Source organism: Theileria parva, assembly GCF_000165365.1.
Source record: "Theileria parva strain Muguga chromosome 4 map unlocalized ctg_529, whole genome shotgun sequence".
NCBI classification, from domain to species: Eukaryota; Apicomplexa; class Aconoidasida; order Piroplasmida; family Theileriidae; genus Theileria; species Theileria parva.
Genome location: NW_876246.1, coordinates 1,606,573 through 1,620,584, shown reverse-complemented (window position 1 = coordinate 1,620,584; position 14,012 = coordinate 1,606,573). Strand labels below are relative to the sequence as shown.

The 14,012-nt window shown below is 36.0% G+C and overlaps 6 protein-coding genes across 6 annotated transcripts; 3 read left to right on the top strand and 3 right to left on the bottom strand.

Annotated features, from left to right (window-relative positions):
• The first annotated feature begins 16 nt into the window (after positions 1-16).
• Positions 17-2,614, top strand: HAS1 (ATP-dependent RNA helicase HAS1). Its single transcript, XM_759365.2, has 6 exons — positions 17-429; positions 624-1,105; positions 1,443-1,703; positions 1,829-1,882; positions 1,986-2,270; positions 2,423-2,614. The coding sequence occupies exons 1-6, from the start codon at positions 123-125 to the stop codon at positions 2,594-2,596; spliced, it is 1,563 nt and encodes a 520-aa protein (XP_764458.2). The 5' UTR covers positions 17-122; the 3' UTR covers positions 2,597-2,614.
• A 488-nt stretch (positions 2,615-3,102) lies between these two features.
• TpMuguga_04g00820 (uncharacterized protein) lies at positions 3,103-6,118 on the bottom strand. The gene has a single exon (XM_759364.2). The coding sequence runs from the start codon at positions 5,505-5,507 to the stop codon at positions 3,129-3,131; it is 2,379 nt and encodes a 792-aa protein (XP_764457.1). The 5' UTR covers positions 5,508-6,118; the 3' UTR covers positions 3,103-3,128.
• On the top strand, positions 5,448-7,850 carry TpMuguga_04g00819 (uncharacterized protein; the record flags this gene model as incomplete). The annotated part of the gene is made up of 1 exon (XM_759363.2): positions 5,448-7,850. Exon 1 carries the CDS (start codon positions 5,976-5,978, stop codon positions 7,848-7,850), a length of 1,875 nt encoding a protein of 624 aa, XP_764456.1. The 5' UTR covers positions 5,448-5,975.
• Positions 7,851-8,104: 254 nt separating this feature from the next.
• On the bottom strand, positions 8,105-10,794 carry Prkaa2 (Protein kinase domain protein). The gene is made up of 8 exons (XM_061306091.1): positions 10,535-10,794; positions 9,897-10,094; positions 9,651-9,760; positions 9,440-9,531; positions 9,221-9,411; positions 8,456-8,866; positions 8,206-8,371; positions 8,105-8,177 (listed from the first exon to the last, which is right to left on the bottom strand). Exons 1-6 carry the CDS (start codon positions 10,608-10,610, stop codon positions 8,760-8,762), a joined length of 774 nt encoding a protein of 257 aa, XP_061161249.1. The 5' UTR covers positions 10,611-10,794; the 3' UTR covers positions 8,105-8,177; positions 8,206-8,371; positions 8,456-8,759.
• Positions 10,792-11,933, top strand: TpMuguga_04g00817 (putative integral membrane protein). The gene is made up of 4 exons (XM_759361.2): positions 10,792-11,310; positions 11,339-11,444; positions 11,538-11,667; positions 11,766-11,933. Exons 1-3 carry the CDS (start codon positions 10,914-10,916, stop codon positions 11,566-11,568), a joined length of 534 nt encoding a protein of 177 aa, XP_764454.2. The 5' UTR covers positions 10,792-10,913; the 3' UTR covers positions 11,569-11,667; positions 11,766-11,933.
• A 629-nt stretch (positions 11,934-12,562) lies between these two features.
• On the bottom strand, positions 12,563-13,963 carry TpMuguga_04g00816 (uncharacterized protein). The gene is made up of 12 exons (XM_061306090.1): positions 13,815-13,963; positions 13,682-13,772; positions 13,586-13,639; positions 13,371-13,431; positions 13,302-13,341; positions 13,191-13,270; positions 13,110-13,161; positions 13,017-13,079; positions 12,959-12,987; positions 12,854-12,930; positions 12,747-12,825; positions 12,563-12,715 (listed from the first exon to the last, which is right to left on the bottom strand). Exons 1-12 carry the CDS (start codon positions 13,934-13,936, stop codon positions 12,594-12,596), a joined length of 870 nt encoding a protein of 289 aa, XP_061161248.1. The 5' UTR covers positions 13,937-13,963; the 3' UTR covers positions 12,563-12,593.
• Between the last annotated feature and the right edge of the window lie 49 nt (positions 13,964-14,012).

Here is a 14,012-nt window from a genome sequence, read left to right as displayed (position 1 = left end):
ATCATAACAAATTTTATCTCACTATTATTTTCATTTATTATTATTTTAATGTATTATAGAATTTTTTAGTAAATTTTTATTTAATAAATTTTAATTGTTTAAATTGTTAGTAAAATGTTAAAATGGCCGATTCCACAGCACGTGATTCCAACTCTCCAAATAACACAAATAATAGTTCTCACAATATCAACAATGTAAACAATGTAAACAATATCAACAATATTCACAATGTAAACAATGATAAGAATGAGAAGAAAGAGGGAGGAGTGGAAAAGTATTTTTCGGGTATGTTATTTTCGGATTTTGAGTTATCTGAGCCGATTCTCAGATCGTTGACTGAGAATAACTTTACGAAGACTACTGAAATTCAGGCGAAATGCATCCCTCCCCTCCTCCAAGGCAAGGACGTACTCGGCAAAGCCAAAACCGGTACCATATCACACACTAATTCTATTTATATATAATAACTTTAATTATAATTTAATTCTATTTATATATAATAATTATATTTATAATTTAATTATATTTATATATAATAATTCTATTTATAATTTAATTATATTAATTATTTTTACTATATTAAAATGCAATTAAATTATTATATAAATATGTGTGATTGGTAGGTTCGGGTAAGACGTTGGCGTTTTTGATACCGTTGGCGGAGGTGTTATATCAGGTGAAGTTCTTGCCTCGTAACGGTACTGGCGGTTTAATAATATCCCCGACTCGTGAGTTAAGTTTACAAATCTTCGAGGTTGCCAGGGAGGTTTGCAAGTACTTACCGCAGACCCTGGGGCTGGTAATGGGCGGTGCAAATCGAAAACAAGAAGAGTTTAAACTCTGCAAGGGTGTTAATATCTTAATTGCAACGCCTGGCAGGCTCCTGGACCACATGCAAAATACTAAAGGATTTGTGTACAAAAATCTGATGGTGTTTGTCATTGACGAGGCGGATAGAATTTTACAAATCGGATTCGAACAGGAAATGAACCAAATTATCAAACTCCTACCAAAAAATAGGCAGACCTCTTTATTCTCTGCCACACACACTTCCAACGTCGAGGATCTCGCCAGACTCTCACTCAAGGCACCCGTGTTCCTCGAAGTATTCTTTACTCAGTCTTACTCATTTACACATTTTTACACATTTTTTATAGTTTACACATTTTACACACACTAATAGTATTTTACACACTAACGTGTCTTATTTCGACACTAATGTGTCTTTTTTACAGTATTTACACACTATTTATGGTATTTTACACATTTTATAGTTAGTTATTTTACGAGATTACACAGTAATTAGTTATTTTATGAGTGTATTTACACTCTGGGAATCACCTACTAGTACTATCCCAGGAATCTACTATACTTAATTATATACTTAATTATATACAGTAAAACTATATATATAATAAATTACAGTGTTAATAATGTGATAGGTGATGAGTAATGAGAGTGCGACGGTGAGTGGGTTGGAGCAGGGTTATGTGGTATGTGAGGCTGAGAACAGGTTCATGTTACTGTACACATTTCTGAAGAAGAACCTGGACAGGAAGGTGATGGTCTTTTTCAGCAGCTGCAACTCTGTCAAGTTCCATGACGAACTCCTAAACTACGTCGACATACCCGTCAAGTCAATACACGGCAGAAAAAAACAAACCAACAGACTCACCACCTACTACACATTCTGCAAATCCAACGTAACCACACATTACACAGTTTATACTTAATTAGCTCCCTCTTCTCTAATTAGCTCCCTCTAGGGGTATATATTTAATTAGCTCCCTCTCGGGGTATAGTTGAGTATATTTGATATGATTTTTAGAAGGGTATTTTACTGTGTACTGATGTTGCTGCTAGAGGTTTAGACATTCCTAAGGTATACAACACTACCAACTGAATTAACTAACTAAAACTAACTGAGTTAACTGAATAAACTAAATTAATGAATGAATAAACTGGATAAGTTAAATTTGTATTAGGTGGACTGGATAGTGCAGTATGATCCTCCGGATGATCCGAAAGATTATATCCACAGGGTGGGTAGAACGGCTCGTGGCGCTGAGGGTAAGGGAAAGGCGATTTTATTCCTAATGCCTGAGGAGTTGGGGTTCCTGCACTACCTAAAATCACTAAACGTCACCATCAACAAGTACGAATTTAACCTGAACAAAATCGCAAACGTACAAGTACAACTCGAAAAACTCATTGAAAAGAACTTTCATCTCAATCGATCCTCCAAAGATGCATACAGATCTTATCTACACGTTTGTTCACCATTTTCCCCTTAGTTACTTCTGTTTACCATTTCCCTAGATATTCTACAGTATACCATCCCCAGTTATTCTACAGTATTATTTCCCCAGTTACTTCTGTTAATAAGTTACGTGTGTTGGAAATTTGTGTTGATATTTTGTAGGCGTACATGTCGCATAGTTTGAAGGATATATTTAACGTGCACTCGTTAGATTTGAAGCGAGTAGCAAAGGCGTTTGGGTTCTCAACACCCCCAAAGGTGGATCTGAACACAAAGCCCTCAAATCGCAGTAAAACAAGACTTCTCAAGTTTCACAAATCCATTAAAACCAAATAAATATACTAAACACTACTATATATATACTATATATAATATAGTAGTATATATATTAGTATATAAGTATGGTACGAATTAAGGCCTAAACGACCACTTTCAACTCCTAAACACTCTTGTATACCGTTGTAAAACACTGTAAATAGTATATTAGAACCCCAATATCCTGGTATACTATGGTATTTATACGACTGATTTACTGTCTATAACACTCAACTCTTACTATACCTATTATACCATATATTATATACTATATATAATATATACTATGTATAATAGTATATGTATAGTAATAGGAGTATACTAGGGTATATTATATACCTGGGCATACAGTAAGATAACACTCATTACAGTACTATTTAACACTTAATACCACTTAACGCTGTTGTTATAAGCTTAAATAAGATATAATAGAGTTGTTATACCCTGTGTAATATACACCCAATTTACTAGCCGTAAACCCAGACACCTACTACTACTATAATATACATAATACTATATAATATATATTATGTATATATGTATATTATGTGTGTTATAGAGTGTTGATGGAAGTGGTTAGTACCCATTTGGCGAGTTTGGGTTTATACCACGCGGTTCCACATTTGTTAACGACGCAGATAGTTTTCTTGGGCCAGTAAATGAACGATGTGGTCCTGGGTTCACCTTCCCTGTGCTTCCAAACTACTGTCCCGTTATGTCTTAACTCCGTGCAATCAACGTACTGGTTAATCACATACTCGAATCCCTCGCAATCATACTTCTGAATTACGTAATCACGAGCGTTTAGTCTTATGAGTTCACCTTTTTCATGAGATTTGTATAGAGTTAGCTCAGGCGGGAGTTGTTGAGTATCCACGATATCCAGAAGGTCACCGTAGATGAAAAGTATTTTGTCCTCGAACGCAACTGTAAGAGTTTCATCTCGCTCGGTGTAACAAACTTGAACCGGGGTTCCCTCGCCAGGTCCCCTCGTCCAAACTGGAGAATTAGAACATCTGATCTCAGTACAGGACACCTCAGGGCTAATAGTGTAAAGAAACGTAAAATCGTCACGCTTTGAAAAGTCTAAACTATAGTTATCAGACCCAAGCTCTACAACATTCTCATCACCAGTAAACAACGTAATATCCGGAATGTAATGGTCATACACATCATCATCTAAACCATTCACATCTAAATCATTCCCAGTAGAATTATTCCCATCTAAATCATTCACATCTGAACAATTCCCAGTCAAATCATTGTCAGTGGAACTATTCCCAGTGGAACTGTCAATCTGGTAACGTTTGTAGAATGTCTGGCCTATTTCGTAGACGATGAATTTCCGGTGAAATTTAAGGGCAAATGCTTTTAAAGAGTTGTCCTTTTGAAATGTCATGCTCTTGGGAAAGGGTTTGCCCAGTTGATGCTTCCAAATGTTCCCCTCATAATATTTCACGAGTTCAATATTCGGCACTCCTGTGTAATCCACAGTGTATCCAAAGGGGTTAAACTTGGATTTCCTCACGTTCTCAATGTAAACTGGCACAAAGTCTCCAAACCCGTCGTCGGCATAGTGTCTTAGATAAAACGGAGTCTGAGTGGTTGAAACCCAATTCCCATCAGTTTTTGTGCACTTGAATATCCTGTCAGTCTCGACTAAAATAGTCCCGTCATCCAAATTATACACCAGAGTCCTGAGCGACTCTGTACTATTCACCGGATTTACCCAGACTGTCTCCTCTTTTAACAGTACCTTGACACATTTTACACCTTCCTTTACTCTAAACACAAATTGTATCCCTCCTACAATTGTTAACTCAACATCGTACTGGTCATCCTTTAGTGAGTCGAAACCATACTTATTGGCCCTGAGCAGCAAGATTACTGGCGGTTTTTGGCACTTTTTCTCATCCCAAACGTCCCCTTGGAGCTTATACACAATGTACCCCGGCTCAGTTTTCATAACAATGCAGTGCTCTTTCTTGTAGAAATCTAATGCGTAGACTAGCAATTCTCTGATGGAGTAATTGTCAAGCACTTTACTCAGACGTTTGGCGCAGTCGGAAATCATAGTTTCTATGGCCTTGTAACGACGATTACAGCCGTGACGAGTCATAGTGTAACCCTCAAACTCTATAATCCCGTCCCAGTTCTCCTGAAAAAGGTCCAAAATTAATTCGTGATCCTTTCCCAACATCTTCTCCCTCGACATCTCCTCACTCGACATCTCATCCCTCAACATCTCATCACTCAACACGTTCTCTTCATTAGTTTTCGAAGTTCCACTCAGTTCCACACCTGAAGTTTCTACTGCAGATTCAGTTAGTGTTACAATTGTTGCTGTAGTTCCAGAGCCGTTGGTAACTTGTCTTTTGGGTTCATTAGTGTTTTGGGCTGAGTTTGGTTCATTTTCTAGCGCTCTTTTGGGGATTTCAGGTGTTTTTTCACCAGACTCAAGTGGTCTCATTACAGACACACTGGCGTCTGCAACTGGATCAATTAGATCCAGTTTAATGATTTTTGCTTGATTGAATTTGAGGTACATTTGATTCTTCTTGAGGTCGAATAATAGGCATTTTGGGTATTCTTTGGGGTTTGAGGTGGACCAGATTACCCTCTTGTCGAAAATGACCTCTTTATACTTAAATTTGAAAATGATCCTGAGGATTAGCTTGAGTAATTTTAGCCGACAGTGGCGGTAAGTGCTAACTCTGCCGTATCGGTCAATGAACCGTAGTTTTTCAATGTCACGTAGTTTTTCAATGTGTAGTTTTTCAATGTCGCCTAGTTTATCAATGTCGTGTACCTTTTCAATGTTGTGTACCGTGTGTGTAACGTCCTCCCAACGCTCAAAACTGTCTTTTCTGAACAGCAAGGGCTTGGAACGCCTCAAAGTTGCATGATGCTCCGGATCCGCTAAAACTTTCATCTTTACTTTTTATTAAATATTTACTAAAAATTTTATGTGGAACGGGATTTCCAGACACCTTGGCCAAACAGTTTTATCCCAGGCCTTACACTAACGTATAATCCACTTATTCCAATTAAATTATCACTACTCAACCAGTTAAATTATTTTTACCTGAATTTTACTGATTAATATTTAGACAGAGTGAAAAAAATTCAAAGATTTGAGAGCCGAAATTGCGAAATGAGCAGTTGACAAAATTTGAATCGGAGAATAAAAGTGTAAAGAATTGAAAAATGTGAAAAGGGATTAGTTTTAAAGTATGAACGTGTTTGAAAAATTATAATTGGTTACGTGAGGGTTTTGGCGCGGATCTAAAAAATTTGCCAAGGGTGTGTTGGAGTAATTTCTGATTAAAATTTTTTTACTTTTAATTTTATGTTTTATTTGTGGTTTAGTTAACTTTTAGTTTAAAAGGCTTGAGTGACAATGGCGTTAAATAACGGAATTCCAAACGACAGTTTGAAGTATTTGCATCTGCTGAAGCCGATTATCCTGGACATTAAGACTGAGACTTCCACTGACCAGTTCCGGTACACCGAGGACGAGGAGAAGCGTAGCTACAGATGCTACAAGGGCTTCGCAATTAGAAGACTGATCGACTCTTCTGAGGGCGGGGAAGTCCCAGTGTTAATGTGGGAGGCGAGTAATCCAAGCCACTACGCAGTTGAAATCTTAAAGTTCGGCACTTCTCTAAAGACGAGAGAAGTTTGCCTATCACTGGTAAACGGCGACTTCAGGATCTTCGCAAAGAAGAATAACCTCTGGCTCAGGAATGATAAAATCACTCTTGACATTAGCAAATGCTACACTTCAAACGAGTTTGAGTTTGATATTCTAGGCTCAGACACCTCTAAAACAAGGTACACCGCGCTGGAATTCGAAACCATTTTAAACACCGGCTACTACAGAAACTACGTCGCCACATACAATCACCTGTTTAACAAGATTATCGACTCGGTTGATAACGACGGACTGGGAACTGTCATTTGGGAAGCTAACAACCCCTTCGAGTGCGCCAAGGACGTGTCGTTCTATAACAGAAATGACAAGAAATACCTCGGGATCCTACTGGTGAATTATAATTACCTACTCTTCAAATGGTCCACAAAGAGTAAAAACTGGACCAACATCACCGATAACAGAGTTAACCTCAGCAACTTCAAGTACAGAACCGATGTCGAAAGCGTATACAATTATATACAAGATATTTCCCTCAACTATTCTGTCTCACTCTATTATCTCAGGTATTGCATCTGCTTCACCAATCCAAATAACTCCGACAGAATTGCCGACAGATTTTCCGAGAGAATTTCTGACAGATATTCCGACAGATTTAATAATTCTGACAGATATTCAGACAGATATGCCAATTCCGACAGATTCTCGGGATCTGACAGATTGGGACCAGAACGACATGGTATTAGGGAAAAAATACTGGCCAAGTGTTTGATATATGACTTGGTGAAGAACACGATTAAGATCCGTTTTACGAATGGTAAATCGGTGTCGGTTGACTTGGACGACACGGAGATTAAGCTTTACCTTGAAAATACTATACCAAAGTCTAAAAGGGTAAAGTATGCGAGTTGGCCGGAGTCACACCAGGAGTACCCGAAGCCGTTGGAGAAAAGCGGAAAGCCGATAACTCTTGACATTAACGACAGCAGTGACAAGCATAAAAATTGCTATAAATTTGGCGAGATTAGTAAATTTGAGTGTAAAAAGGGGTTCAAATTTACGAAAATCATAGAGTCCTCCGAGGAGTCGAATTTACTAATTTGGAGCTCTGAAAACAACGAGTTTACCAAGCAAGTCGTGGTGGTAAATGACATCACAAAGTATATTATCACCCTGGTTAACAATTCCAAGTGCCTGGTATTCAGATTCTCCGAGGAGCAGACCTGGGAGAATATCAGTCACCTGGGCATAGACTTGGCAAAGTTCAAGTTTTATGACAAGAACTACAATCCCATTGACACTTCCACTGGGAATTCCACTGGCAGTTCCACTGGAAATTGCACTGACGGTTCAGGCTTTGAAACTTGCATTAGAAGCTGTGACTTGATTATTACTTTTAATGTTGAGTGCCACATGGTTGAGTACCAAAACACTAAACTCTGGAGCCTCAGCGAGAACTCAGACTATGAAAAATTGAACCTTATTTGCATTAACCTGCTGATACACAGGCTCAATCTCTTCTTCATTAACCAAACCGTACGCAGGTTCATCATCAACGATTCCAACATCACATTCATCTCAGAAGATATCTCCTCATACTCACACAATACCCTAATGTCCTAACCATTATCCTTATTAAGTAATATCTTAGGTTTATCCACACTATTATACTTGTCTACTGTACCTAGAATATTATGTACCTAATGCCTTAACTATACCCCTAGAGGGAGCTACTTAACTACATACCCCTAGAGGGAGCTACTTTACTATATACCCCGAGAGGGAGCTAATTAACTATATTAACTATATTAACTATCTTAACTATAGTATTAACTATACTATTCTAAGCATTTACGCATACTATTCTACGTGTATAAAAGGTGTTAGGATATTAATTATTGAGTATGAGTTTGATATCATTGAGTATCTTTTGTCCTTCATGTAGACACGCTAAAAATTATATATATTATTGGCTTACGGAACAAGGGTCCTGACGACAATTGCAAGTCGAGCAAATATGTCTTGTATCGGACTTTGTATAACTGAAACACGAAGCTAAACGGCTTCTCACGGTGCTTACACAGTAATCTGTACCCAGTCCTCGAATTCCACACATATCCCCTTCCCACCAAATACACACATATCTACATTATCACACTATTATACTATATAATCTTAACTATATAATCTTAACTATATAGTATAAACTATATGGTATTGGTGATTACTTTGTTGAAGCAAGTGAATTCGGACTTGATGCCGAAGATACCGAGGGTCCATGTGAGGTTATTATTATCAAGTGTGAAGACGGTTTTGGGCGTTTCAACTTGTACGTGCGGGTTAAAGGGGTCTGGATCATAATTCTGATTCACGTAGTCGATAATCTCCATTGGGAATGTTCTGCCCAGCTTACTGTACGGCTGGTCCTCACCATGTGACCCAATCGCATCAAACCCACACAGTAAATAATGAGATCTAAAAAATTATACTATTTAATATCATTAGAATAATTGTGTTAATAGTATAAAGTGGTTACAGAAGCTCTTTCATGGTGATTCTAGTTTGAGGATTCACGTCGAGCATACGCTGCAGTAACCAGCGAGAATCACTCGTTAAATGACCAGGCACATAAAACTTTCCTACACACAATAGTATTATTATTATTATATTAGTACTAACTATAGTATAGTAAAGTAGCTCCCTCTAGGGGTATATATTAATTAGCTCCCTCTAGGGGTATATATTAAATTAGCTCCCTCTAGGGGTATATATTAATTAGCTCCCTCTAGGGGTATATATTAATTAGCTCCCTCTAGGGGTATATATTAATTAGCTCCCTCTAGGGGTATATATTAATTAGCTCCCTCTAGGGGTATATATTAATTAGCTCCCTCTAGGGGTATATATTAAATAGCTCCCTCTAGGGGTATGGTAAAGTAGCTCCCTCTCCCCTTATATACTTAAGTAGTAAGATAAAACAGTGTAAATTGTACCTAGTTTAATTTTCCCGAATAGTGCTGGTATTTCATCATCATCGAATGGTAGGCTACCGCAGAGTAGTACGTAGAGGATAATACCGCAGGACCAGATATCGATTTCAGGTCCAGCGTAGGATTTACCGCAAATCACCTCGGGTGATGCGTAATTTGGTGATCCGCACGGTGTCTTAAGACACTCGCCGTCCCTGAGAAATTTATCACGAGCTAAACTACCTCATGAAATTCGATAAGCCGAAATCACCCAACTTTATATTCATGTATCTGTCAATTAATATATTCTCAGGCTTCAAATCACGGTGACACAACTACAACAAGATTTATCCAGTCACCAGTAGATTAATAAGTTTACTAGTGTGGTAGATGGGTAGATATTTGGTGGGATAGCTGGGTAGATATTAGTTGGGTGAATATTTGGTGGGATTACCATTTTGCGGTGACAGAAATCTACGGCTGAGAGTATTTGCCTGAAGATCCTTATGGCCTCAACCTCAGAAAGCCTCGAATTCTGAGATATATAATCAAACAATTCACCTCCTACACATTATTACTCCCTTGAACACATCATAACCAAGCAAAATGACTAAGTAAATTGACCAAGTAAAATGACTAAATTGACCAAATTAACTGAGTAAATTGACTGAGTAAATAGAGTAAATTGAGTAAAAGGTACCGTCGACGTATTCCATGATGAGGAAGATGGTGTCGGGAGTATCGATGATATCGTAGAGTTGGATTATGTTCCTGTGATAAGAGCCCTGGAGCGCGCTTATTTCCCTCGACAGCTTCCCTATCAGGCCCATCGTCGCCATCCTAGTCTTGTCAATTATCTTTATCGCCACCTGCTTTCCCGTACGCTTATCCACTCCAACTACATCTTCTTACAGTATTTATATAGTAAATATAGCAATTTTAAGGTATTTATATAGTGTTTATATAGTAACTTTAAGGTATTAATGTAACATTAGTATGGCATAATTAAGAGTAAATATAGCATAATTAAGAGTTTATATAGTGTTTATATGGTAAAATTAAGAGTAAATATGGCATAATTAAGGTATTAATATGGCATAATTAAGTGTTTATATGGTAAAATTAAGTGTTTATATGGCATAATTAAGTGTTTATATGGCATAATTAAGAGTAAATATGGCATAATTAAGAGTAAATATGGCATAATTAAGGTATTAATGTAACATTAGTATGGCATAATTAAGAGTAAATATAGCATAATTAAGGTATTAATATAACATTTGTATGGTAAAATTAAGGTAAATATAGTGAAATAAGAGTAAATGAGTGGTGGATTACGTTTGACTTTGGCGAAAGATCCGACGCCTAGAGTAGTTCCGATGGTATAACCCCTGAGGGAGCTTCCAGTGGTCATTACCGAATTCAAGCACTCAGATTAACGAATTTTATCATTAATCCTAAAATCTCTCATCAATCCCAAATTTTCTCATTTTTAAAATTTATCATTTTTAAAATTTCTCATTTTTAAATTTAATAATTTTAGATTTAATAATATTTTAAGATTTTCATGAAAAATGGGAAATAACCTGAGGAATCCCAGATCCAAATTTATCCTTTACCACTCCAACACACTTTTCACCAATTTTCCATCAAATTATCATTCAAAATTATATTATTATTATTATTAAGAATTATATTATTAAGAATTGTATTATTAATGTTAAGAAGTTGTAATGAATATTTATTTCGTAATTTTAGTGTTTTGAGGAATTTTAGTTATTTTACCAAAATCACATCAAACAGACTTTTTTCCACTTCTACAAATTCTCGTACTGTAAATTCTACTACTTTAAACTCTGGAACTACGAATTTTAGAACTGTAAACTCTGGAACTACGAATTCTACTGGTGATACTAGAACGGGTGAAACTGTGAGGGATGAGAAATTTGCCTGGCGTCACCGTGTGGTTGGAGCTCAGACGAATAACAATTTGAAGGTTGGTCCGTATAAGCGTGGCCGTTGGTTTGTGAGTTACAGGGAGGATCCCGGCAGTTTTATTACTAACATTTTAATCATTCTCGTCACGGGTTACGCCATTTTTACTCTTCTGCCAGGTACCTAGCGGTTAATAATTGGATTTAGGCGAGTCTATGAGGGTCAGAAGACAGCGAAAACTCAGACAAATGCTACTTGATAAAGCCAACTTAACCGAAGCTGAACTCGACTACATCGAGAACTACCAATTCAAGTCCAAACCACATAATAATTAATTTTCCAACAATACTTACTAATAATACGTAGTAACAATACTTAGTAATAATACATAGTTAATAATAGTTAGTGTAGTAATGGTTGATTTGGAAGTGTGGTGAATAGTTGGAGGACTGGGTTATGTAAATTAAGAAAGTGATGCACTGATAGTTATTGGAGGACCCGGTCCAGCCCAAACAAGGCACAGTAATAACTACAAAGTATAGTAAATATTTGGTATTATAGTTATTTAGATAAGAGTTTTGGGAGTATTTAAGGTATATAATTAAGGAATTTTATGTTTATTTTGTTAATTTAGGGGAAGGTTCTAGTTTTTGTTAGGTTGAAAAGTGATTTTATAGAACTTAATTTAGGATAATTTAATAATAATTTAAACCAAAATTATCTATTTTTGGGGTAATAACTGGAAAATTTCGCTCTAATAGCTGAGTAATAGTAGTTAATAGTACTATAGTACGGTGCTCGAGTACATAATCTAACCTAATTTTCTATACTAATTAACAACTTTTAGAAATAAAAAAAGGTAGTTTTATGTCTAAAACATCAATATGAATGATTTAAAATTGTTTAATTTAATTTTCGGAATAGTCGAAAATTTTTCATTTTTTCGGGAACCAAATGTCACTTTTGGGTCCGGGTCATTTTAGGCCAAAAATCGAAAAATTTTTTTAAACTAATTTTAACTCAAATCACTCAATAAATCATTGTTAAGAATGAGAAAATTATAATTAACTCTAAATTATCTGTGTACACTGAGTAACTGGGTCCTAAACTACACTTGACAGCGTATTAAGTGTTATTTATCTAGACCTAAAATTACCCTAAATTTACCCTAAATTCACCCTAACTTAACCTTAAATTACCTTAACTTACTGGAAATTTAGTTAAATAAAATATTTGATACGATTTTAGGAATTGAAAAACTGCCAGGATCCAATAAACATATAAAGCACTCCAGTGCTGTTCTAAACCTAAGCATAAACTGATACAAGAACTCGAATTTACAGACACCAACTACAAAGAATAACAAATCTAACTCAAGACTACTATACCATAATAAACACATTACATACAATATTATATACCATGTATTAATATCACTATTATGCTGCTATAGAAATTAATATTAAAGAGTGTGTATAATTCCGTTATCGATGACTCCGCTAATTCCGGTCAAATTACTTATTTTCTCTTTCAACTCATTTGGTACACTTGCCAGATTCACTTTTCTACGCCATTTTACCTTACCTATGACATGCTTAGCTACTGTAAACATTACATTTCCACTCATAAAACGCTTTCTTACTAATGTCCACAGTTGACATATCAATTATTGGTGAGCATATTCCATCATAAGTCTGGGAATTATTAACATATAAATCATACCTTTGGTGCTAGACATAGTGAATCTGATATTGGAGCCCACTCAAATGGGCATTCGAATCCCTCATCAATTGGCATCTCTAATCAAGTATAATAATATTATCATACCGTTGATGCAAGGCCATTCAACTTGACACCTAAAACAGATTTGGAGTGTGGCTCAAACCTCCATGCGAAATCTTCCTTCTCCTCCGGTTTCATATTTGAAAAATCCCTTAAATCATCACAACTATAGGGATTGAGGTTGTGTCGGACTTACTCGCCACTGTAATTTTCCGGTGCTTTACAGCCATTTTCAACTTTTACCCAGCCTACCCATATGAAAATAGTATTAACATACTTTTAGGACATTCAAGAGTATAGTTACGCCTAAATGTGTGATTAGGAACACTGTGAACAAACTTGCACTGTCCTGTGTACCTGAAAAATTAATGTAATTTCATGAATTTACCAAAATCTCTTCAAATGTTCGGATGAAAATTGTATTAAATCTAATCACAAATTACTTTCCAACAGTTACCCAGTGACTCATACGTCCCTTTCACATATTTATTATACTGCTTCTCAACCACCTTTTCCGCCTACAACAAATTACATACTTAACATACACAATTCGTTAACTATGTAATTAACTGTAAAACTGTGTAAAAATGTGTAAAACGGGGTAAAAACTGTGTAAAAATGTGTAAAACGGGGTAAAAAATGTGTAAAAATGTGTAAAAATGTGTAGACTACGTCGAGAAAGTCTTTATCAAACTCTTTTTGGTAGTTTTTCCTTATTTTTTTCTCCTAAATTTTAATTTCAGGGTTAAAAAAAGATTAGATGTTTACTTTAATTTCTTTGGGAGTGCCTGTTTCTCCGGAGTCTTCGCTGTATTCCTCAGTCACCTCGTTCACATTCTCCGATAAGTCACCCAAATCACTAAACACATTATTAACACCTATGCTATAGTAATATTATTACCTTGACAGTGAAGACGCTACTGATTTATCATTAGATTCTTCATCACCAGGGGTAATTCTCGTTCCACTGGTGTATATAAAATTATATAACAAATTTATATATAAAAATATAATTAATTTCATGAAATTTCATTAATTATTTAATGTGTGAATAATAAATTCCAAAAACGACATCGGATGGGGAGTTAAATTACTTTAT

Excerpts from the sequence above, each read along its gene's own strand:
- HAS1 (XM_759365.2), top strand. The coding sequence starts at position 123 with ATGGCCGATTCCACAGCACGTGATTCCAACTCTCCAAATAACACAAAT. Across the intron at positions 430-623 it reads ACTCGGCAAAGCCAAAACCG|GTTCGGGTAAGACGTTGGCG; the intron begins GTACCATATCAC and ends TGTGATTGGTAG. Across the intron at positions 1,106-1,442 it reads AGGCACCCGTGTTCCTCGAA|GTGATGAGTAATGAGAGTGC; the intron begins GTATTCTTTACT and ends ATAATGTGATAG.
- TpMuguga_04g00820 (XM_759364.2), bottom strand. The coding sequence starts at position 5,507 with ATGAAAGTTTTAGCGGATCCGGAGCATCATGCAACTTTGAGGCGTTCC.
- Prkaa2 (XM_061306091.1), bottom strand. The coding sequence starts at position 10,610 with ATGACCACTGGAAGCTCCCTCAGGGGTTATACCATCGGAACTACTCTA. Across the intron at positions 10,095-10,534 it reads ATCTTTCGCCAAAGTCAAAC|TTGGAGTGGATAAGCGTACG; the intron begins GTAATCCACCAC and ends AAGAAGATGTAG. Across the intron at positions 9,532-9,650 it reads ATTTCTGTCACCGCAAAATG|TTGTGTCACCGTGATTTGAA; the intron begins GTAATCCCACCA and ends ATCTTGTTGTAG.
- TpMuguga_04g00817 (XM_759361.2), top strand. The coding sequence starts at position 10,914 with ATGTTAAGAAGTTGTAATGAATATTTATTTCGTAATTTTAGTGTTTTG. Across the intron at positions 11,311-11,338 it reads CATTTTTACTCTTCTGCCAG|GCGAGTCTATGAGGGTCAGA; the intron begins GTACCTAGCGGT and ends AATTGGATTTAG. Across the intron at positions 11,445-11,537 it reads ATCGAGAACTACCAATTCAA|TGTAGTAATGGTTGATTTGG; the intron begins GTCCAAACCACA and ends AATAATAGTTAG.
- TpMuguga_04g00816 (XM_061306090.1), bottom strand. The coding sequence starts at position 13,936 with ATGAAATTAATTATATTTTTATATATAAATTTGTTATATAATTTTATA. Across the intron at positions 13,271-13,301 it reads GAACATTTGAAGAGATTTTG|GTACACAGGACAGTGCAAGT; the intron begins GTAAATTCATGA and ends TTAATTTTTCAG. Across the intron at positions 12,931-12,958 it reads TGAATGGCCTTGCATCAACG|AGATGCCAATTGATGAGGGA; the intron begins GTATGATAATAT and ends ATACTTGATTAG.